The sequence below is a fragment of the Hoplias malabaricus genome, chromosome Y (genome assembly GCF_029633855.1).
Source record: "Hoplias malabaricus isolate fHopMal1 chromosome Y, fHopMal1.hap1, whole genome shotgun sequence".
NCBI lineage: Eukaryota > Metazoa > Chordata > Actinopteri > Characiformes > Erythrinidae > Hoplias > Hoplias malabaricus.
Window position 1 is genome coordinate 63527656 of NC_089820.1, and position 25837 is coordinate 63553492.

The 25837-nt window shown below is 40.4% G+C and overlaps 1 protein-coding gene and 1 long non-coding RNA gene across 2 annotated transcripts; both read right to left on the reverse strand.

The window, feature by feature from the left end:
- Window positions 1–5775: 5775 nt before the first annotated feature.
- LOC136677718 (uncharacterized) lies at window positions 5776–7979 on the reverse strand. The gene is made up of 4 exons (XR_010796414.1): window positions 7723–7979; window positions 6554–6610; window positions 6397–6418; window positions 5776–6168 (listed from the first exon to the last, which is right to left on the reverse strand). It is a non-coding gene; the product is annotated as an uncharacterized lncRNA (long non-coding RNA).
- A 7702-nt stretch (window positions 7980–15681) lies between these two features.
- Window positions 15682–21903, reverse strand: LOC136678731 (dnaJ homolog subfamily C member 1-like). The gene is made up of 12 exons (XM_066656848.1): window positions 21252–21903; window positions 20335–20436; window positions 20136–20182; window positions 19566–19731; window positions 19378–19475; window positions 19174–19264; window positions 18955–19045; window positions 17940–18100; window positions 17698–17817; window positions 17453–17501; window positions 16827–17254; window positions 15682–16115 (listed from the first exon to the last, which is right to left on the reverse strand). The coding sequence occupies exons 1-12, from the start codon at window positions 21402–21404 to the stop codon at window positions 16047–16049; spliced, it is 1575 nt and encodes a 524-aa protein (XP_066512945.1). The 5' UTR covers window positions 21405–21903; the 3' UTR covers window positions 15682–16046.
- Window positions 21904–25837: the final 3934 nt, after the last annotated feature.

Consider the following 25837-nt stretch of genomic DNA (forward strand, 5'->3'; position numbering starts at 1 on the left):
AAATATTACTATTCCGAACACACAAAAAAAACAAAAAAAACATACTTACCTGAGACCATGTTCTTTGTAAATGCAGTACATAACCCTGGTAATTAGTACCTAGTACTATAAACTTTTTACGGTCTTAAACATTACGAGATTCATAAAATTAAATTATAATTTTTTCTGAATTTTACCATACTATTCCTCCAAATTCCTAGAGTAAAAAGTTATGAGAATTATACCCAGGGAAACTGAAAATATGTACTTCAAGACTACAGTGGACAGTTTCTTGTAAATTATCTGGTAACATTTTGATTTAACCCATTATTAGCACTCAATTTTGCAATATGTGCAAATTAAACATAATATTTTAGTGAATTTTGCAATGCTATTACTCCAAATTCCTACAGTAAAAATTATTCTCTGGGTACTCTAGAACATGTTCTTCAAGGCTGCATTGGAATAGTCTGGTAACAGTTTGATTTAACCCTTTAATAGCTCTCACAATTTTGCAATATTTGTAAATTAAACAGCATATTTATAAGTTTGAAATGATATTACTCCAAATTCCTACAGTAAAAATGTATAAAAATTATTCTCTGAGTACCTGAGAACATATTCTTTAAGGATGCAGTGGAGTGGTTTGGTAACAGTTTGATTTAACCCTTTAGTAGCACTCAAAATTTGCCATATATGTAAATTTAACATCATTTTTATGAGACTTAAAATAATATTACTCCATATTCCTACAGTAAAAATGTACGACAATTATTCTCTGGGTACTTTGAAACATGTTCTTCAAGGCTGCAGTGGAATGGTTTGGTAACAATTTGATTTAACCCTATAATAGGACTCACAATTTTGCCATATATGTAAATTAAACATCATTTTTATGAAGTTTGTAATGCTATTACTCCAAATTCCTACAGTAAAAATGTACGACAATTATTCTCTGGGTACCTTGGAACATGTTCTTCAAGGCTTCAGTGAAGTTGTTTGGTAACAGTTTGATTTAAGCCTTTAATAGCTCTCACAATTTTGCAATATTTGTAAATTAAACAGCATATTTATAAGTTTGAAATGATATTACTCCAAATTCCTACAGTAAAAATGTATAAAAATTATTCTCTGAGTACCTGAGAACATATTCTTTAAGGCTGCAGTGGAGTGGTTTGGTAACAGTTTGATTTAAGCCTTTAATAGCTCTCACAATTTTGCAATATTTGTAAATTAAACAGCATACTTATAAGTTTGAAATGATATTTCTCCAAATTCCTACAGTAAAATTGTATGAAAATTATTCTCTGGGTACCTGAGAACATGCTCTTCAAGACTGCAGTGGAGTGGTCTGGTAACAGTTTGATTTAACCATTTTATGGCCTTCAGCATTCTGCAATTTGTGGAATTGTGTTGTTATTCTTATGAAGTTTGTAATGCTATTACTCCAAATTCCTACAGTAAAAATGTATGAAAATTATTCTCTGGGTACCTGAGAACATGCTCTTCAAGACTGCAGTGGAGTGGTCTGGTAACAGTTTGATTTAACCCTTTAGTAGCACTCAAAATTTGCCATATATGTAAATTCAACATCATTTTTTATGAGATTTGAAATAATATTACTCCAAATTCCTACAGTAAAAATGTATGAAATTTGTACCCTGGGTACTCTAGAAAATGTTGTTCAAGGCTGCAGTGGAGTGGTCTGGTAACAGTTTGATTTAACCATTTTATGGCCTTCAGAATTCTGCAATTTATAGAATTGTGTTGTTATTCTAATGAAGTTTGTAATGCTATTACTCCACATTCTTACAGTAAAAATGTATGAACATTATAGTCTGGGTACTCTAGAACATGTTCTTCAAGGCTGCAGTGGAGTGGTTTGGTAACAGTTTGATTTAACCCTTTAATAGGACTCACAATTTTGCCTTATATGCAAATTAAACAAAATTCTTATGAAGTTTGTAATGCTATTACTCCAAATTCCTACAGTAAAAATGTATGACAATTATTCTCTGGGTACCTTGGGACATGTTCTTCAAGGCTTCAGTGAAGTGATTTGGTAACAATTTGATTTAACCCTTTAATAGCTCTCAAAATTTTGCAATATTTGTAAATTAAACAGCATATTTATAAGTTTGAAATGATATTACTCCAAATTCCTACAGTAAAAATGTATAAAAATTATTCTCTGAGTACCCGAGAACATATTCTTTAAGGCTGCAGTGGAGTGGTTTGGTAACAGTTTGATTTAACCCATTAATAGCTCTCAGAATTTTGCAATATTTGCAAATTTAACCATTTTTACTGAAATTTGAAATGCTCTTACTCCAAATTCCTACAGTAAAAATGTATAAAACTTATTCTCTGAGTACCTGAGAACATATTCTTTAAGGCTGCAGTGGAATGGTTTGGTAACAATTTGATTTAACTCTTTAATAGGACTCACAATTTTGCCATATATGTAAATTAAACATCATTTTAATGAGATTTGAAATATTATTACTCCAAATTCCTACAGTAAAAATGTACGACAATTATTCTCTGGGTACCTTGGAACATGTTCTTCAAGGCTTCAGTGAAGTTGTTTGGTAACAATTTGATTTAACCCATTAATAGCTCTCAAAATTTTGCAATATTTGTAAATTAAACAGCATATTTATAAGTTTGAAATGATATTTCTCCAAATTCCTACAGTAAAAATGTATAAAAATTATTCTCTGGGTACCTGAGAACATGCTCTTCAAGACTGCAGTGGAATGGTTTGGTAACAGTTTGATTTAACCCTTTAATAGAACTCAAAATTGTCCATATATGTAAATTAAACATCATCAAATAATATTACTTCATATTCCTACAGTAAAAATGTATGAAAATTATACCATGAGTACCTGAGAACATGCTCTTCAAGAATGCAGTGGAGTGGTCTGGTAACAGTTTGATTTAACCATTTTATGGAATTTAATATCCATAGGGTTTTTTAAAGTTTTTTTTCAAGCCTATTACTTCTAATTCTTACAGTAAATGCACATAAATATTATACCCTGTGTACCTGAGGACATGTTTTTCAATACAACAGTGAGATTTTCTGGTAACAACCCGTTCTTTTAGCCAGTCAGGCCTGTTTTTAATATTAACTGTATTGAATTATGTTTTAAATTAATTTCTTATGAATTTTCAATATCTGCGCTTTTCTGCGAGTCCCCCCTCTCGCTCGCACACGTTCTACCGTAAACTGTGATGTAGAAGCGCACAAGAAATCCTAGTGTAGATGGCGTGACTGCGTTTTCGCGAAGTGCAGATGGCGTGACCGCGGTTAATCGACACCGAGTTTAGCGAGTCAAGCTAACGTTAACTAACACCAACTAAAACAGGCGAAGTGAGTGTCCTCACCCTGTTTACCTCCATGTTACAGAGGCTCTTCAACACCTTTCGTTGGTGTCCTTACATGCCCATATTGTTGGAAAAGCGCCAGTGAAATGAGCTACAGATAACGGAGTGAGCGGATGGTCCTTTCCAAAGTGCCCGTTTAAAGTGGACAGATTTAGTCCATTTTCTGGATATTTTGGGATCTTTGGGCCATTTGTTCACAGATGTCCCACTGTACATTGAATGATTGCAGCCAAAAACAACACACCTTTTCCTCATTTTACATTAAATTAAGTGCAGCTTCTAGAGTGTTGTCCACCATCTACGTCACAGGCAAGACGCCTATTAGAGTATCCCAACACCGCTGGGGGGGGGAGGGGTCCTCGTGGGTTTCCATTATTGAAGTGTCAGTAAGTGCCTAATGTGGAGTGGGGGTCCTCTGAGGAATTTAAAGCCAGCCACAGCTTCTTTTTAAACTCTGCTTCTTTATATAGTACATAATATGGCAGTTAAAACTAAAGCTTCTGCACAAAAATAATAGAATAATATATTTAAATAAAGAATATAATAATAATCCATCCATCCATTATCTGTAACCGCTTATCCAATTTAGGGTCGCGGGGGGTCCAGAGCCTACCTGGAATCATCGGGCGCAAGGCGGGAATACACCCTGGAGGGGACGCCAGTCCTTCACAGGGCAACACAGACACACACACATTCACTCACACACTCACACCTACGGCCACTTTCGAGTCACCAATCCACCTGCAACGTGTGTTTTTGGACTGTGGGAGGAAACCGGAGCACCCGGAGGAAACCCACGCGGACACGGGGAGAACACACCAACTCCTCACAGACAGTTACCCGGAGCGGGAATCGAACCCACAACCTCCAGGCCCCTGGAGCTGTGTGACTGCGACACTACCTGCTGCGCCACCGTGCCGCCCCTATAATAATAATAATAATAATAATAGAAACAGGGCGCCACGGTGGTGCAGCAGGTAGTGTTACAGTCACACATCTTCAGGGACCTGGAGGTTGTGGGTTCGAGTCCCGCTCCGGGTGACTGTCTGTGAGGAGTGTGGTGTGTTCTTCCGGTGTCTGCGTGGGTTTCCTCCGGGTGACTGTCTGTGAGGAGTGTGGTGTGTTCTCTCTGTGTCTGCGTGGGTTTCCTCCGGGTGACTGTCTGTGAGGAGTGTAGTGTGTTCTCTCTGTGTCTGCGTGGGTTTCCTCCGGGTGACTGTCTGTGAGGAGTGTGGTGTGTTCTCCCTGTGTCTGCGTGGGTTTCCTCCGGGTGACTGTCTGTGAGGAGTGTGGTGTGTTCTCTCTGTGTCTGCGTGGGTTTCCTCCGGGTGACTGTCTGTGAGGAGTGTGGTGTGTTCTCTCTGTGTCTGCGTGGGTTTCCTCCGGGTGACTGTCTGTGAGGAGTGTGGTGTGTTCTCCCTGTGTCTGCGTGGGTTTCCTCCAGGTGACTGTCTGTGAGGAGTGTAGTGTGTTCTCTCTGTGTCTGTGTGGGTTTCCTCCGGGTGACTTTCTGTGAGGAGTGTGGTGTGTTCTCTCTGTGTCTGTGTGGGTTTCCTCCGGGTGACTGTCTGTGAGGAGTGTGGTGTGTTCTCCCTGTGTCTGCGTGGGTTTCCTTAGTGCAGTTCTGTTTTCTAAAGGTACATTATATTCTCTTCTACAGAAAGAGGTGTATATTTGTAATTTTTAATTATATAACTGCTTATCCAATCCTGCAGTGGTACTGTACCGCCCTCATTATAGAACTGTGTAAAATAAAAGAACAAAAGTCTTGGAGATGCAATGGGGCGTATCATATCAAAACAATTAGTTTTTTTTAAATCTACAGTTAGAATAACATGCAATTATGTTTCCTAACTATAGTTACAGAATATGCACTCTTGAGGGTACCCGCACAGTGACAGTTTTATTGACAATGTGGCGACAAAAGAATGCTCAACTCAGCGAAATGGTTATTGTGAAGTTGGGATGGATATAAAAATAATTCCCTGTCATTTAACATTGACATGAGTTCAGTTAAATCCATCATTAAGAAATGGAAGGGATATGACACATGGGCCAAGAGCAGACATCAGACAGTTCACATTACCACAAACATACCATCCCTACCACGAAGCATCATGCTGTGGATATATAGGGTTAATAAAATGGAGCAAAACTCAGGGAAATTCTGGAGGACCATCTGATTCAGTCAACAGAAGAATTACAGACTTGGAGAAGGTTTATTTTCCTGCAAGACAATGACCCGAAGCATACAGTAAAAGCTACACAGAAACAAGGTGAAAGTTGAATGAAAGAAATATACTAATATCCTTTATTATAGACAATTTAAGTCTGCAATGTATTTATGTTTATGCTTTAAAGAGAAGATTTCAGTTAGAAATCACACCTTTATCATTTGTAATTTTTAATGAAGTTCAGACAATTAGTAAATGCTTTTACAATGTATTAAATAGAGGACAGAAAACAGGTTTGAAAAAATGTAGTTGTGAAATATTAATCGCTTCCATTATTAACTCTTCATACGCAGAAACATACAGGGCCTTCACTGTTGACATTTGCATGTTGGTGAGTAGAGAACAAAAAGGTATGGATACACATTTAAAAACCTATTTCCCTCGGGTTTTCATATTCCACATACTCAACGTCTTGTATGGAGATGGCAGCTGTTGTTAGTGCTTCCTTTGCTCTCTCACACCTCTGCTTGATCTGCATTATCTTCAGCTCTAAGTGGGTTATCAGGAAGATGAGCATAACATCCAAGACCCCAGAGCAAGAGCAGGAAATATCGAAACCATCCTTCAAAATAAAAAATAAATAACTAAATGAAAAGCAATAATATTGTCTCCAAAAATTATGGTCTTAAAGTTTCTTTGCATGCTGTGGAATAGGCCACATATTTATGACCCAGCGCACTGGTCATACACTGCAGTATTTTCTGAAAAACCTCCTTCTACATTGTTTTAACAGGGAGGAAGCTCTTCTGTCATATTTGTCCTTTGAAATCATAATACATTGTTTACATACCTAGGTCAGATTTCAACTCCCCCTAAGAAAATGTAAATATAAAAACAATTAATTAAAATTTAGACATGTATTCAACTTTATAGAAAACGCTGATTTGCAGTTATGCCAAATGTAGTTTTAGAGTATTTCCATGTCTTTAGACCATTAGTGTACTTACATTTGTGTCCATTGTAGCATGAGATGCCAGCAACTCATTAGCTTTTTGCCTCTGCAGCTTGCACATAAGAGAGAGCATGGGTGTAAGTTCATCAACACTTCAACAACTTCCCCTTCATTAAAATAAGTTTAAGGCTATTTACATATCCATGGCTGATGGTCACATATGGGTATTAAGGTGGTGCAAGAAACAACTCTGTGAAATGGTTAAGATGTATAAAGTCTCAGTCTTGTTTACTTCTGTGGTGCAAAGCTCTCAGAAGTGAGACATTTGAATTCAGGCTAATTAAAGAATCAAACAACACAAACCATGGTGAAACAAAACGTTTTCAATCCACTGGATCGTCAAGTTTTAATACATGAGCTAACATTAATGTTAAAGACCTAAATAAATGTTAACTTCCCTTAAAAGTCATTTTAATTTAATGTATAATATGATGTTACATAACATTAATATGAGTAATCTAAGTTAGCTTTTCTGAACTTGGCTGAGGAATATCAGTCAGGGAACTGAGCAGCGCTTATATATAATTAAACATATTCAGTTTCTTCGTACGCCTGACAAATTCTTTGCAGTGTTTCTATAAACTACATTTCCTATTTACATTTTAAACTTCCTTCTGGCTAACACGGATTTTAGCGTTAGCGTTAGCTCAAGGCACAGCTATTTCCTCCTTTATAAAAAATGATACACCAACTACTTCGAATGACTAAATCAGTTTCCTCAACCTATGTGTTTGCCTTAAACTGTCAGAAAATCACCTTTTCAATCAGTTCTCAAACATTGCCTCTGTTAATGAACCCAAAAGGATTTACTCAGGAATTATGCATATAAATATATACACACACAAAAGCTATGAATGCATGCTTCATTCATTCATTGTCTGTAACCATCCATAGGTGACTATGTGTTGCAGTGTGATGGACTAACACTCTGTCCAGGGTTTGTTCCCGCCTTCCGCTCAGTGATTCCGGGTAGGCCCCATTCATATCAGTCTTAGATCATTCATTCATTCATTCTCTGTAACCCTTATCCAGTTCAGGGTCGCGGTGGGTCCAGAGCCTACCTGGAATCATTGGGCGTAAGGCGGGAATACACCCTGGAGGGGGCGCCTTCACAGGGCAACACACACACACACACACACATTTTTGAGTCACCAGTCCACCTACCAACGTGTGTTTTTGGGCTGTGGGAGGAACACAGGGAGAACACACCACACTCCTCGCAGACAGTCACCCGGAGGAAACCCATGCAGACACAGGGAGAACACACCACACTCCTCACAGACAGTCACCTGGAGGAAACCCACACAGACACAGGGAGAACACACCACACTCCTCACAGACAGTCACCCGGAGGAAACCCACGCAGACACAGGGAGAACACACCACGCTGAGGTGTATAGGCTTTTATACACTTAAACCCAATAGTTACTCTAATGCTTCAGCCTCGAGATGTTTTTCAAAACGTGTGAGTCTCGCAGCTGTACTCGAAATTCTGATTAATATAAATCCCTATATTATCCCTCCGCTGTGTTATATTCTTTAGAAATATACATACACCTCTGTTTAACCCCCTATTTCCCTATAACTTTCCTCTCATAATTTAATTTACGTTGACTCCCTCCACGCTGTTTGGGTTACAAAACCATGTTTTCAGACCAGCTCCGCTCACGACGCTAGGATTGGCTCATAGTGTTGCGTCACATTGGTCAAAGGCGTGTGAAAACCCAGTATCAGCCAATTGTAACTTAGGGGCGGGGACTGTCGTAAAACGGGTGTGAACACAAATTACGCGCTGCACGAATAAGGCGAACGGCTGCCATCTGCTGTCTCTTTCTTTCTTTCTTTCTTTCAAAAATTCTTTCTTTATTCTTTCTCTCTTTCATACTGTCTTCTTTCTGTCTTTCTTGTTTTCCGTCGGTTATTCATTTATCTTTCCCGGTTTTCTTGTTCCTTTCTTTTATTAATCTGTTGTTTCTGTTTTTATTGTTCAAAGTACTGACAAATGCGTAAATGTTAATCCACAAATTAAACTCAAGTCACAAATATATTTCACTATTCACAAATAAATATCTCTCAACACTTTATGAATACATTTAAAATTTAAGACTGTGACTTTACAAATATATTGCAATGTAAATGTAAGAAAATTATTTTTTGCATAAAATTATGATATATATATGGAACCCAAACACATGCATTTAATAATTTAATTGTGTTTGTACAAGTTGCAGACTGTGAGACACTGTCTAGGAAGTATTCATTTGTGAACAGTGAAACATATCTGTGACTTGTGTTTAATTGGTGGATTAACATTTACACTTTTGTCAAGTATTTTGAGACTAATCTCTCTCCATTTCAGTGTCCAGCAGCACACCCAAAACACTGAACAAAATTAAAGCTGCATGGCGGCTAATGGAGAAGCATTTAACACATTGAACTATACGCAGATAAATCGCTTTCCGCTCAGAACCACGGACACATAAACATGCTAATTAAACATAAGCTGAGGACCTTCAAAAACCATAGAATACTGTAAATACAATAACACTCAATAGAATAGAGTATAGTCTAAAAACACAATGCTAAGCTTCTGAGAAAAAGAGCAGTTAAATAATGTAAATCTGTTAGTAATTGATTTTAATTTCTTTTTGGTTTAGGAGAAAATGATGCCACATTTCTGTGTGGATTTGATGGCATTCAGGCACTGGTCAGCTACTGATATTGAGTGATTGGTACTGGATCATAAAAGAAACTACAACTAATTCCAAATGTACTGAATAGAGCTACATCACTCCAAGGAACACACTTCCACTGCTCCACAGGCCAATCCTGCCCCACAGGGCCACAAGCCAAGTGCCAGTTAGAGACTGCAATAAACTATTACAGAAGGTCTATATTGAATTGTTCTGAAGTGAAAAAGAGAATGAATGGAGGAAACTGATTATTATTAGGGCATCAATAAAATATACACTTTATCTGTGCTGATTCATTAACACTGCTTTTGATTGGTTTATTCATTTTTGAAAGATGCCCTCGATACATCTTGGATTTCGGACATTGTGCTGAGCTTCCTGCTAACGTACAATCAGAAGAATAACTTGACTATGACCTGCAGTACTTGCTGATGTGTAGTTAACCATAAACTGCACAGGAAGTGGTTTTGAAGGTGTTATTTTAACACTATAGAGATGCCCTGTGAGAATTTGTCAAATCTATTTTATACAGAGTCATGCTTTACTTCCTGAAACTGGAAGTCTGGAGTCTTAAATCGTAGTTTATTGAAATGTTGCGGGATCTCTGGTGTTTCACTCTTAGTGTTACAGACACACAAGTTCACTTTTCACCAGAAAATGACGCAATGCACAAACGTTGCCAAGACAACGTAATTTTAATCTCATGGTTGCTGTTTTTCTGCTGACATTCATAATAATACATTTAGAGTTGTCTAAAACAGTTTGCTAACTTTAAATTATTAAAAAAAACAATACGGATAGCAAAGAAATACTGACATAATTGTACAACTGTTAAATGACTGAGACGTTAAAAGAAAGGAAGACCAACTGAGAAACACAAAGGGAATATCATTCATTCATTCACTGAATGCAACGCTTATCCAGTTCAGGGTCGCAGTGGGTCCAGGGCCTACCTGGAATCATTGGGTGTAAGGCGGAATACACCCTGGAGGGGGCGCCAGTCCTTCACAGGACAACACACACACACACACACACACACACTCACAATCACTCACACACTCACACCTACAGACACATTTGAGTCGCCAATCCACCTACCAACGTGTGTTTTTGGACCGTGGGAGGAAACCAGAGCACCCGGAGGAAACCCACACAGACACAGAGAGAACACACCACACTCCTCACAGACAGTCACCTGGAGGAAACCCACGCAGACACAGAGAGAACACACCACACTCCTCACAGACAGTCACCTGGAGGAAACCCACGCAGACACAGGGAGAACACACCACACTCCTCACAGACAGTCACCCGGAGGAAACCCACGCAGACACAGGGAGAACACACCACACTTCTCACAGACAGTCACCCGGAGGAAACCCACGCAGACACAGGGAGAACACACCACACTCCTCACAGACAGTCACCCGGAGGAAACCCACGCAGACACAGGGAGAACACACCACACTCCTCACAGACAGTCACCCGGAGGAAACCCACGCGGACACAGGGAGAACACACCACACTCCTCACAGACAGTCACCCGGAGGAAACCCATGGGGACACAGGGAGAACACACCACACTCCTCACAGACAGTCACCCGGAGGAAACCCACTCAGACACAGGGAGAACACACCACACTCCTCACAGACAGTCACCCGGAGGAAACCCACGCAGGCACAGGGAGAACACATCAACTCCTCACAGACAGTCACCCGGAGGAAACCCACGCAGGCACAGGGAGAACACACCAACTCCTCACAGACAGTCACCCGGAGGAAACCCACGCAGACACAGGGAGAACACACCACACTTCTCACAGACAGTCACCCGGAGGAAACCCACGCAGACACAGGGAGAACACACCACACTCCTCACAGACAGTCACCCGGAGGAAACCCACGCAGACACAGGGAGAACACACCACACTCCTCACAGACAGTCACCCGGAGGAAACCCACGCAGACACAGGGAGAACACACCACACTCCTCACAGACAGTCACCCGGAGGAAACCCACGCGGACACAGGGAGAACACACCACACTCCTCACAGACAGTCACCCGGAGGAAACCCATGGGGACACAGGGAGAACACACCACACTCCTCACAGACAGTCACCCGGAGGAAACCCACTCAGACACAGGGAGAACACACCACACTCCTCACAGACAGTCACCCGGAGGAAACCCACGCAGACACAGGGAGAACACACCACACTCCTCACAGACAGTCACCCGGAGGAAACCCACGCGGACACAGGGAGAACACACCACACTCCTCACAGACAGTCACCCGGAGGAAACCCATGGGGACACAGGGAGAACACACCACACTCCTCACAGACAGTCACCCGGAGGAAACCCACGCAGGCACAGGGAGAACACATCAACTCCTCACAGACAGTCACCCGGAGGAAACCCACGCAGGCACAGGGAGAACACACCAACTCCTCACAGACAGTCACCCGGAGGAAACCCACGCAGACACAGGGAGAACACACCACACTCCTCACAGACAGTCACCCGGAGGAAACCCACGCAGACACAAGGAGAACACACCACACTCCTCAAAGACAGTCACCCGGAGGAAACCCACGCAGACACAGAGAGAACACACCACACTCCTCACAGACAGTCACCCGGAGGAAACCCACTCAGACACAGGGAGAACACACCACACTCCTCACAGACAGTCACCCGGAGGAAACCCACTCAGACACAGGGAGAACACACCACACTCCTAGTGAGATAGATATAAAATCATTTTAGAGGGACCTTTCACACAAACTCATTTAGAGAACTTTCATGGAACACTGGGACAGCGTGGTGCAGCAGTTAGTGTCGCAGTCACACAGCTCCAGGTGACTGTTTGTGAGGAGTTCGCTGTGTTCTCTCTGTGTCCGCATGGGTTTCCTCCGGGTGCTAAACAAACGTTGGTAGATGGATTGGCGACTCAAAAGTGTCCGTGTGAGTGAATGTATCGCCCTCTGAAAGACTGGCGCCCCCTCCAGGGTGTGTTCCTGCCTTGCGCCCAGTGATTCCGGGTAGGCTCCGGACCCACCGTGACCCTGAACTGTATAAGCGCTTACAGACAATGAATGAATGATAAAACACTTCCAATAATTTGGCATGAGTATGGTGAATATTTTTAATCACAAAAGTGGTGTTCACATACTTGTTGTCTGTTAATAGACCACTTATTAAGAGCTAAATATGTATGTTTTGTGACATAATAGACACTGAAATTAAATTACTTCAGGAAACATTTAAACGTGTTCCATGAACGGTTGTTCTTTTTGTTTTATTGTTTGCTTTAAATTAGTCTCAATTCACCTTCCTTCGCTGCTGAGGTCTTAGCAAACAATAAAGGCAAACAAGACTGACGCTTCACACATTTGCCACTGACATTAACTGTTTTTACGCTTCTGACACCAAGAATTCAGAAATAGCTTTAATCTGTAACCTCATTTCAAAGAAAGCGGAAGTGATCACTGACTAACTGTATAAGACACATATATATGTGCTTCTTTTGTTATGTCCAACAGACTGAAGAGACACAAAAGAGTTACTGAGTTGCTGGCTGCTCCTGCTTCAATGGACAACGATGTAAGTACAATGATGCTTTATAAGTCCTCAGTGAACTCCATACTTGCATGGCATAATTATAAAGCAGTTCTCTCAGTAAAGACCAGTTAAATATATATATATATATATATATCCAATTTGAAATGTTTATCCTCTCTTTTTCTTAGGAGCAGATGAATATTTATATAGGTAAGCAAACGTTTATTTATATTTCTAAAAGATAAAGAGGACAATTAACTCCTTTTAGAATGGTGTAGTGTAGTAGGACACTCTTCAGAATCTAAAGTAACATATGATCAGTGAGCCAACTCACACAAATGATGCAAGAGAACTTAATGACTTGTGTACTTTCATCCTTCAATATACCATGGTGATTTTTACTTACTACTATTTATTTATTTATTTATAAGGATGGCTACGATACGTCTTGTTCGTAATTTGGGTCTTGGATATTGCACTCATCTTCCTGCTAACATACTTACAGCAGAAGATAATGCAGATCAAGGAGAGGTGTAAGAGTGCACAAACACCAGAAAGAACTGCCACCATCATCAATCAAGATGACGATTATGAGGTATATGAAAACCCAACGGAAATAACTTGGTAAAAGTGTATCCAAAAACAGCTTTGTGTTCTTCTGCGGAACAATATGAACAGAACCAAAGCCTTGTATATTTGTATATTTGTGAACCTGAAGATTTAATGGGAGATGGGCAAATAATGAATCTTTCAAAACTGCATTGACTCAGTCCTGTTTTTAGTCCTCAACTTATCGCAATTACACACGTTGAATGACAACTTGTTACTCATTTTGTCTTCTGTTTAATTTTTTTAAATACACTGTCTAACTTTAAATTATTAAAAAAACGGTTGTACAACTGTTAAATGACTGAAACTGTTAAGATCGACTGAGAAACACAAATGGAATATCCTTCATTCATTCATTCATTGTCTGCAACACTTATCCAGTTCAGGGCAGCGGTGGGTCCAGAGCCTACCTGGAATCATTGGGTGCAAGACGGGAATACACCCTGGAGGGGGCGCCAGTCCTTCACAGGACAACACACACACACACACAAACACACTCACATTCACTCACACCTACAGACACATTTGAGTCACCAATCCACCTACCAACATGTGTTTTTGGACAGTGGGAGAAAACCGGAGCAGCCGGGGGAAACCCACGCAGACACAGGGAGAACACACCACACTCCTCACAGACAGTCACCCAGAAGAAACCCACGCAGACACAGAGAGAACACACCACACTCCTCACAAACTGTCACCTGGAGAAAACCCACGCAGACACAGGGAGAACACACCACACTCCTCACAGACAGTCACCCGGAGGAAACCCACGCAGACACAGAGAGAACACACCACACTCCTCACAGACAGTCACCCGGAGGAAACCCACGCAGACACAGGGAGAACACACCACACTCCTCACAGACAGTCACCCGGAGGAAACCCACGCAGACACAGAGAGAACACACCACACTCCTCACAGACAGTCACCCGGAGGAAACCCACGCAGACACAGAGAGAACACACCACACTCCTCACAGACAGTCACCCGGAGGAAACCCACGCAGACACAGGGAGAACACACCACACTCCTCACAGACAGTCACCCGGAGGAAACCCACGCAGACACAGGGAGAACACACCACACTCCTCACAGACAGTCACCCGGAGGAAACCCATGCAGACACAGGGAGAATGCTTTTTAATAACTACTACCCACCACAGGCTACAAATGCTGTTATTCTATATGACAAAGGTGTGATCTCTGACACAGTTAATATTCTAGTTAGCTTTTTAAAGCTGAGATCTAAGTACACAGCTGAAATGCAGTGCCTGCAAGAAGTATTTACCCCTGGGATGTTCTTTTTATTTTATTGCTATTATAAATTAAATAGTGGTCAATATAATTTGTTTTTGGTAATTTGGTAAGAAGTTGCATTTTTTTTTAAATGTAAACATTATTTATTTAATCCTCTAATATCTGCAAAACCAAAGTGACAGTTCCTGCTTTTGGGATGAACACACCCTTAAGCATCAAGCCACTCATAAACCCTGCTGCATGAAAGTTAATAAAGTTCAACATTCAAAATGAGGCTCAGAGGGGCTCCAGAATCCCTCACTTGGATTAACAGGTCTACTGCTGCTGATCATGTTTCTAGTTTGAGGAAAACAGCTTGATTCATCATCATCAGTGCTACCTTTATCTGTACCTTGAAAATTATCATAATGTAAACCAACATGGTTTTACAGAGGCATAGGTTAGTTACTCCTATTACTTGGTGGTAGGAAAACGGCAACTGTACATTATTAACAAAGATATGATGTCTGCATGGCATATTCATAGAGCTGTAAAATGTGGACTTTATAGATCCATCCATTATCTGTAACCCTTATCCAGTTCAGGGTCATGGTGGGTCCAGAGCCTACCTGCAATCATTGGACGCAAGGTGGGAATACACCCTGGAGGGGGCACCAGTCCTTCACAGGGCAACACACACACGCACACCTACGGACACTTTTGAGTCGCCAATCCACCTACCAACGTGTTTTTGGACCCTGGGAGGAAACCAGAGCACTCGGAGGAAACCCACGCAGACACAGGGAGACTCACAGACAGTCACCCCGAGCAGGAATCGAACCCACAACCTCCAGGTCCCTGGAGCTGTGTGACTGCGACACCTACCTGCTGCGCCACCGTGCCGCCCCGACTTTTTTAAAGTCAACATTATTAGTATTAATAATGGGCAAATTGATATCACAAAGGGCAAGTTGGCAACAAAAAAGACCAGGACCCAGTAACCATTTTTGGTACAGTATGCTTTATGTTTCATTACAACATGACTGAAAAATATATACTGATTCTCTGAAAAAAAAACAGAGATGTGGCAAGATGTTCCAGAAAAATAAAGTAACATCTTTAAAAAGAAAAAAAACGTGATCTCTGGAGACTGCAGCATAGAATGGTTTAAAATAAATAGTAAAACAGATATTTCAGCACATCTGCAGTTTCAATTAATACAGGTCATAGTTGGGTTTCTCCAATACTGAATGTCCAGGTACTGCAGAACATGCCGGACAGCCCGAGAGCAGACTGGGCCGACGTACAGCATGATTTTGGCAAAGCTAAGGCACATGACAAACAGATGAAGGTACAGAGAGAAGGGCATGGATAGTGGGGTCAGCTTTTTGCTTGTTTCCGTCTCTGCACCAGCTCTGCAAGCAGCTTGTAACGAATCATACATTCCTCCTGAGGAGAAGACAAAGAACGATCAGCAAAGCCATGGTTATGTATTTTTAAAGTTAACACAGTGCATCTCAAAATGGGTGCAAACCCCTTCATCAAGTGTCTTTTCATACAACTCAAAGACACTTTACAGAAAATAAAACACACAATAACAGAGAGGAGGGTTGCTAGTGGATACTGAATGCTTACTTAAAGAGATACATTTTTAATTGTTTTTTAAATGTTTGTAGTGAGTCTGAAGCACGGATGTGTGAAGGGAGAGAACTCCAGAGGGTGGGAGTGGCCCTGTCCCCCGACGTATGGTGTTTAGTTTTGGTGATGCAAGTGAGGAGATTGGAGTCCGATGATCGAAGGTGACGAGATTGACAGTGATGCTGCAGGAGGTCAGAAAGATATAGGGGGGCCAGGTTGTTGAGGGATTTATATGTTATCAAAAGGATCTTATAGTGGATTCTGTGTTGTATGGGAAGCCATTGAAGCTTTTGAAGGACCGGGGTGATGTGTTCTCTTGAGCGGGTGCAGGTGAGTAACCAGTCAGCAATGACATTGTCCTTGAGGTTACTAAATTCAGTCAGAAAGCATTTGTGCAAAACACTACGCGCTATAAAACCATTCATGAAGTCCTGAAACTGGACAGCTCTGGTTAAACAATAGCATAAACTAATAAACAGTGTATCGTTATTCGACACTGAGATCCAAGTCTGTTCTGCTCACCTTGCTTTTCCCAGGCACCACTTTTGCGATTCTGTCCCAGCGTTCAGCAGTGCCTCGTGGGAATTGCTGCAAAGCAAGTTCCAGGAGCTTCTGCTGGTTCTGGGTCCAGACATCATCGGTGGTGCTGGGCTTTTCCTTGGGCTGTGTGGCAGGAGATGGCCTTTTCTCATCCTCACTGTCCTCGTCCACCGCGTTGGGGTCGAAGTCTTTCTGCCTGCGTCCTTTCAACTTTTCCTCTCCCGTTCCTACTGCAGTGGCTCCTGCTGTGGATTTTCTAGCTCTCCTCCTAACATTCTTGCTCTCCAGGTCTCCATCAGGCTCTGTGGGACCCTGTGGCGCAAGCTCCTCTCTCTGGGTCATCAGGTTGTCTGGAACTGAGCTCTTACCAACCACCACAGAGCTCTTCAGTTCAGAAAACTTCACCAACCCTGAGAGAGAGAGAGAGAGAGAGAGAGAGAGAGAGAGAGAGAGAGAGAGAGAGAAAAGAAAGAAAAGAAGAAAGAGAAAAATAGAGAAGAAAAAAATGGAGTCAGTAAGTTCTAAGAACAATAAAAATTACTGTGAATATAAACAGTTAATATTTTTCTGTAAGGCTTCTCAGTGCAAGTACTTTAAAATAAGTTTACCTGAGGTGTTGGAGACATTGTCTTTGACCTGTTTCACTTTTGCTGTGACCTGTAAATAATCAACATTGAATCTCCCAGTACTTCCCAAAACTGAAAGTCATGTCTGTACAAAAGTAAAAGCCATTCAATCCAAGCTGTATTTCTTAGTTTAGGCCAAAATATTACACTCTTAATAACATTTCAGAGGCCAGCTTTTGCAATATATACTCCTGAAATTAATATAGACATCATGCTCCAACACTCACATCAGTGACAGATCTCCCCAGCTCATGAGCGATCTTTTCCCACCTCCCTGGTGTCCCTCCGGGAAACTTTGCCATGCTGCGAGTCAACAGACTGATATCCTCCTCTGTCCACTCTGGAGTCTGAAACACCACATGCACATTATTCCAAATGCCACACTTTCATTAGTTGATAAAATGTTCTTAATTTTATATAAAACCAACAAACCAACCCAGTTCAAATGAAGCTTGAAACATGAGCTAACCTTCTTTTTCTGTTGTTTCCTGTCTTCTAACCAATCATCCATTTGATCCTCAATGTCCTCGATGGACGTTCCCTGGTCATAAGAAGGCATGTACGCCCCCTCACTGGGCTCATAAACTGGAAACTCCACTTTGGGTTTCTTTATCTTGGGACGTTTCTCTCCTGCACAGGTTCACAAACACTTGTTCGTCTTCCAGTAAACCAAATCATATCTCCTCCGTTGAAAATTATTCTGAATTAAAGTAAAAAGGTGTGGTACAGACCAGCCCTTGCCTTAACAGACAATTAAAGCAAAACTACAGGAGGGAGGAAATAGTGCACGACTAGGGTTGAAATACTCAAATACAGTGGAACCTCTACTAACGAGTGCCTATACTAATGAACTTTCCAAGATACGATTCGAGCATTTGAATATTTGTCTCCACCAACGAACCATAACTCTAGAAACGAACCCGAGCCTCCGCCGAGCCGGCGGCTGAAATGACCACTGACCCAAATAGGCGAGTCTCCCAGCGCACCCAGACTTGAGTGAGCTTTTAAGATTAGCACATTGTAGCTTTAGCAATTTAGTATTAGTGTAAATAGTAGACATCAAAATTCGTGCTAAGTTAAGCCGTATCTACGCTTCGTCTCCCCACATTCACCCACCTACTCTCCGTTATTCCCCCCCCCCCCCCCAGGAACAATGTTTGGTTTCATAAAGAGCTTTGTTAGAGATATGTGTGAGTGTGAAGAACACCTTAAAAGGTATAAAGCAACTTTAGAGGATGCAAAGGTTCTTTCCCAGTTAATTAGCAAAAAAATAGCTCTTCATTACCCCAAAAGTTTAAGAGACAGAGGAAGACATACAAAAATGATGAGCAGAAAACATGCGCATGTGAGTGGTACCATCTATGTATGGAAAGTTTTGTAATAAAGGCAGTAAGAGATAACATTTAATCCACTGGCAGTTACGTTAGCGTTTTCAGATGAAATATTCCTACAATGTCATTTAACAAACTGCATCATTTTCTTACTTTGCTGACTTTCCTGCTCTGCTAATGCTTCTGCTTGCTCTTTTTCCTTTACTTTCATTTCCTTGTAATCTTTGTAGTACTGCTTCACATCCTGAAAGAAAAAAACATCCAAAAATAAGCAACTTCATTTCAATTTTACACCATAGACAAAATGTAAATGGATAAGACAAACATAAAAGAGCATCAGGGGATGTTAGCTTTGTTGTGGTAGAGGAGTACCTGTATGACGTGTGGAAGAGACTTCAAAGAGTAGTATAGCCAGATGCTCAATTTGAGTGGCAAAATATCATGCCAGTGTGGTTTATCTGATCTAATGAGGAAAGGAATAGTGTGTGAAGATGGTTGCTGTTTTCAAAAAATCACTACAAGTCATATTAGTAGTACATAAAAGTTTCTACATATAATTTATCCTGCGAGGCCCACCTCTCATTTTTCTCTTGCCCATTAGACTTCAGTTCCTCTGCTATTTTGCTGCTTTGCTTTTTCTTTTTGTCCCTTTTCTTCTTACTAAGAAGTTCATCCTGAGAAATACAAGACACACTGATGTTTTCATAATATGTATCCAACCCAATTTTACTCTGTATTGTAAAGACACACATGATGGCACACACCAGTTGCTTTTCCAGATAGATGGACCAGATCACAGCATAATGGCCCACTGTGAGGATGAGGAAGAGAAGGAAGCCCAGCTCTCCATTGCTCATCTTCCTCACACGTCGGTAATAGAACACAGGCTGCCTCCAGTCAGGCAATCCATTAACCAGGATGTTGTCATACCTGTAAAAATAATACTGAAATTTATCCCACAGCCAACCACACAGTATTTTACCTGCTACACTATGTCCAAGAGTGTTATTCATAATAATTCATGATCATAGCTGCTTTACGGTGGCTTATAAAAGGTATTTTACTGTGTACACACATCTTGTACGATCTCCATAACAATACAATGCTTACACTCACATTATGGAGCAGATGATCTGCATTCTCTGGACCAACTGAGAATCTGTGATACAATAACTATAATCCAACATCAGTCCCTGACCTCACTAATGCTCTTGTAGCTGAGTGCAGCCAAATCTAATCTACCATACTAAGTCGATAATTTTAAAAGCATCTTTGTTAGACCATGGCAGTGTAGTGGAACAGGAAGCAACGTGGAGAAGTTACTATCCCCTTACCGTTGTCTTCTTTCTTCATCCTTAAGAACCTCATATATAGCAACCAACTATAAGAGATAGAAAACAAACATTCGGGTATACTCCTCTGTTTGTATGCAATTTGTAGGTTATAAAATCTATGTACCATGCATCCTTACTGCGGAGGTACACATTTCTTCAAGAGTTGATTTAACAGTTCACAACATCAAAATTGGTATACCTGTCGGAACTGCGTTTCAGCGTTTTCATCTTTGTTTTTGTCAGGGTGCAGGACAAGGGAAAGCCTTCTGTAGGCCTTCTTGATTTCAGGTGATGATGCGTCCTATGGGCAATCATTGACAGACAAGTGATTGGAAGAAACAAAATATATATAAGATAAACTTTTGATTACTAGGTTAACCAAAAATGAAGTAAAAATATACCGTTCCTGAACATGGTCTGACCACAGCTGTATTTATAATAGCTTAATACAGCTGTGCCATCTGGAGGATTTACCAAGTGTGACAATTTGTCTGTTTGCTAGTTTTGCATGATTTCCATGTTTATCCACATTCACAACATAAAACCTAAGTAATGCCAGTCGAGAGGTTTTAAGGCTTTAGGAAAAACACCAGAATGAGCCCCACTTTCTTGCTCCAAGACGGTTGCAAACTGCCGTTTACTGTATAAAACGGACTAAAGAAACTGTTTCTCAGTTTAGTTCATAAAACGACGGTGACATACATTAGTTTTACAAGCAAGACTGGCATTTTTCTCCTTTTATATTAGTTTTCAGTTGTTAAACTGCTATTACAGGACCAGGCCTCTAAAGCCTCGACCTTTCCTATAGTTGCTAGCCGGCTATGTTAGAGGTAATTCCGGCTAACCGTGACTGCTGCTAACTTCTAGTTCAGGGAGTAAAACGAGGAATGGAAATGTGGCTTTAGAAAGGGCTGTACAGCTTGAAAATATAAGAGCAGATGAAACACAAATGTAGCATCAAATACAAGGGTATACGTGTAGAAACATTAGCGCAGCTTCTTAACTTGTATTTTTGCTGTTCGACGCGAAATGATACTACCGAAAAACACAATTTAGGCCACACAAACCATTCAGAGGCAGATAAAATATCAGGAAAAATCATTTTAAATCACTTACTTGGCTAACAGAGAGGAATTCGTAGAATGTTTGTGGAATTTCTTCAACCAGGTCGAAAAGCTCCAAGTCTGTGTCCCACGCTGCTGTGGGTGAAGGCTGAATCATAAAAAGCCCGACGACACAAACCAAAGTAATCACCTCCGCTGACTTCATTTTTAATTTCTTAATGTCACGGAAAAGCAATAACAACAGCTACATTAACCCTCCATTCCTAGGTCTTGGGTCTTTATCGTGCCGCCTAGGATGCCACCCCCTCTTCTCTTTCTCTTCTCTTTCTCTTTCTCTCTTATCTACGTGGCTTGGGGCTGGAGCTCCAGCTGTAGCCGGGGACTCCACGTTTACCGCCGCCGCCACACGAGTGACCAATCAGGGCAGAGCGGTGGCCAGTCACCGCCACAGCGAGTGGAGAGACGGTTCACGAGTTAGCAGCCATGGGCAATAAAATATAGCCAAAGAGACTTTGTAGTACTTCATTACTTAATGAAGTTAGTCCAAGAACAGTTTGTGTTGGTTAATGGTGGTTTAATAATGTCATTGTTAAGACACAGAAATAAAACCTGGTGATTTTGCTTCCTAATGGGTCTGACTTTGTTCTAACACACAGTAGCCCAATTATTCCCTTCAAATTAGAAAACCATCAAACTCTTCTCGTGTACAACTCACTCACTGAGCAATTAAGGGTAATTCACGCTGAATCAGCCCATGAAGACGATGCAAAATACCGGCTGCAACACCTTCACTAATAAACACCAGAAGGAACATAAAGATATTTGTATTTCTTGAGTTTTCAGCAACAATAATCATACTGATATTCAGTGATTTCCTGACGGGCTTAATATCCCAATATAAATGTTCTTAAACGGTTTAAAATATGATATATGGCTGATTCCTGATGGCTTTCTAATTGGATCTAAATGTGTTTTACAGGAAACCTCTAGTCTCCTAATGGTATTAAGCCACTTCCCATTAGGAAGCAAAACCACCCGGGTTTAATCCCAAAGGTTAATGGGCTTTTTCCGGAATAGACTATATTTCTCCTCGAAATTAATTAACAAATAACAAAAAATCATCTTCCAAACTGTCTCTCTTAATACTACAAAGATGCTCAAACCTTTTGTATTGAACAGCAAAAAAGTAGGTTAAAATTCGTGGTGTATACAGGTAGAAACTGTATCATATTAGTCCTTACAAGGTTTCCTTATGTAAGGTGGTTTGCCCTTTGATTCTCTAAAAATATTCGTAAAGAACAGTGGTTCCAAAACTTTCTTTTAACATGAAGTATTAGAGTATTAGCCTATAATGCTTTCTCCATTAATGTTAAATTGTCAGGACTGATGTATTTATTTATTTAAAGATAAATATAGATAGACAGATTAGCCTCGTTTGCTATACTGGATGAGATCATGGATAAGTACATTTCTGCTAGATAAGGAAGATATGATCTATAGTTTTGGTGTCAAAAATATCTATCTATATATCTATCTATCTATCTATCTATCTCTTTTTTCATTTTGAAATAGAGTTTTCAATGCTAAGAAGGAGTCCATTCATTCGTTTTCCTCTCAGTTTTGTTCTGGACACCCCTTGGGCTGTCCAGCCTCTTTGACCCCGGAGAGAGGTTTACCCGGCGCCTCAAAGGCCTACCGCTGCAGGCCCCTTTGGAATAAATTAAGAATGTTTCATTTGTGTTATTAAGCAGATCTTAACGTCTATCATCTGTATTCCTAATAGGCTTTGGGTCTGTTTGTTTAACTCTTCTGAAGAAGTGATGCAACTCGGCGGGATAGTTGTTGTTGTTTTAAATAAGTATTTTTTCCACCTCCACAGAAAACGTTGAGGTATTCTCGACATGACTGACTGCAGCTTAGAGAACAGCAAAATCACACGTGACAAAAAGGGTTATCTTTGTCAAACTGACAGAATTTGGAGTTTAATAAATTAGATGAACGTTCTTGCGAATGAGTGCACTCCTTACGGCTTGGTGTGTTTGTTTAGGATCAGTTTTTGAATTTCATATCCGATCTCAGGTGATAAAATCAATGTAGATCGGTGCTCTTCCACTAATGCGATGACTAAAGATTCATTTCACTAAATTCACTAAAGAGATCACTTAACTGATTCATTTAAACCTGATTTAACAGACTTGCGCAGATCGTGCCCAAAATAAATTGGTTTCCATGTTTTAGAGGCATCACTTAAGTTTTTAATTCATCTGATCAATAGTAAAACATTCTCCAGAGGTGTTTGAAAACAAAAATGCATTTATTAGTACATTTATATATTAGTTTAGGTTTATCTGGGATTAGTGGATTCAGATACGTTTTTAATTAAATATTTTAATCAGATATAGGTGCTTTCTAATTTCCCCCCAAACTGTAGTTTTTTAAAAAACAAACAAACAAAAAATTATTTAATTGTGATGTAAATAGGAAAAATATACAATAAAAAATTTATATTATTCACACATACCTATCTATGTATATACACACACTATATATATATATAGATCAATCAATTGCTTAAAAAATTAATTGCATATATTAATATTTCTCCATATAGACAATAAAATATTTTGTAGCTGCGAAATATAATAATAACAATAATTTTAAAAATATATAAATATTATTATTATTATTAAAAATAATGTTAATAATGATTGTGATAATAATAATAATAGTTTAATTATTTACCTCAGTTGTAATAAATTCAGTATAGCTCCTTTGTATTACAAGTAGCGTAGACGTGTCTTGAAAAATCATTTAAAAGTACTCAGTGCGAATATATATCGGGAGAAAACACGATAGGAAGAGTCTAAGGGAAAAAACCAAAGCAATTAATACCAGAGGCGGTAAAATCGCGGCAAGTGTGTGATACAGCGATAATTGGCGGATGATGTCACGGAGGAGCCGAGGCTTCACAGAGCGCTGCGCTCAGTCAGCAGCGCAAAAAGGAGAGCGATTTTCTGCGCACGTTCCGTTTTGAGATGATTAATCTTTTCATTAAGCTTTAAGAGAGCACACATTGGTCCAGGGTTGCGAGAACGCGCCGCACAGGAGCCACAGTTGAAAGAAACGTCACTTACAAATAACTTTAACAAAGTGCCATGAAATCAGGTGAAAATAAAAAATCTGGCTCATCGCTTTGGTCTTATTAAAGCCAACCTCAGGAATTTACCATCTGTGCCTCGGGTCTCCGAGTTTTGCTGGAATTACAAAGCAGGAGTCCTGACCTCCATTTGTCATTCAGACCACTAATCAATCAATCAATCAATCGATCAATCATTAAAAGCATTGATGGTTAAAGAAAACATTCAGCTCAATAGATAAGTACAGTCGAAATGTTTACAGTCTACTTTTATGCTTCAAAAACCTGGACAATTTGGGAAGTAGATTACTTCCCTCCCTCTCGTGTAAAATGTAAAATGTTTTTATTTATTTTTTTTACCTTATATTACTTTTTGAATGACATCAACACAGTCGAGTTAAATATACTTTCATGAGTTTTAAGTCGTGTGGTTTTCGCCTTGACGTCAGAAACTGAAAAATTAAACTTAGAATGAATTAAATAAAACGGCAGGGCTTTCCTTGGCAGCGGCCCAGAAGCGTGATTGTATTTAAGCTGAGTGGCGAGTGCAAGGAAACCCTATTGACCACCTATCGACTTGTTAGCGGCCAGAATACTATAGGCACTGTCCGGTGATGCAGTTAGATCCGGAGCAGAAACGCGCAGAGCGGATTTCAACTTCAGTCAGAGCGTTAATGTAAACTCTCCGAATTCTGCACCACACGCGCGAGCGTTGGAGCGCAGGCATTTTGTTTTCGCTGCGCGGCTGACGTCACTGAAGGCTGGCCCGCCGCGTTCATGCAGCAGAACCGTCGGTCAAAAATACGCGAGCAGCACCGGAAAACCGCGGCACGGACTGGTGCCACTGCAGATGTTTTGCTAGGCCCGATTTAAGGCCATCTCTCTTCAAACAACGAGATTGTTTCTAAAAGTTGAGAATAAGACATTTATGCTATTTATTAGGCCTACGTTTAATATTTAAAATATCTGAAAAGCGTTGCTGGAAAAACGGCTCTTTTCGAGAGAAAACTGCTGTCAACACATGCTGAAATACTGCCATACGGCTTAACCCCCCCCCCCCCTTAAGCATACATATTCATTAGTTCATTAGTCTCGCTGCTGAATGAATTTTATTCCATTTTCAGACACTCCGAAGAGCAGACCATCCCCTGTAAAAACATAATAATAATAATTTTATAGCGGGCTCTATAAAGGGTTTATTCGCACAACATCCCAGAGCTCCAGATCCCACGCTCATAATTCAACAATTCAACAACACCACTGTTCAAAGCAGCCGTGTACAGCAAAGCCGTGCCCCTTTTCAAAGTTTATATATTGGTTATCCCTCTTTAAGTGTTTAGATTCTCATTCTGCTCATCCGTTATTTGTTCATTTATTTATTTGTTTTCTTTTATTGTCAAATATCCTGAGCAGCTGTGGTTGCAAAACACTTTGAGCCTCTGTGATCCCAAGTTAAACGGACCATGACAGGATTCTAAAAGGCGCAAGAACATAGATTTTTG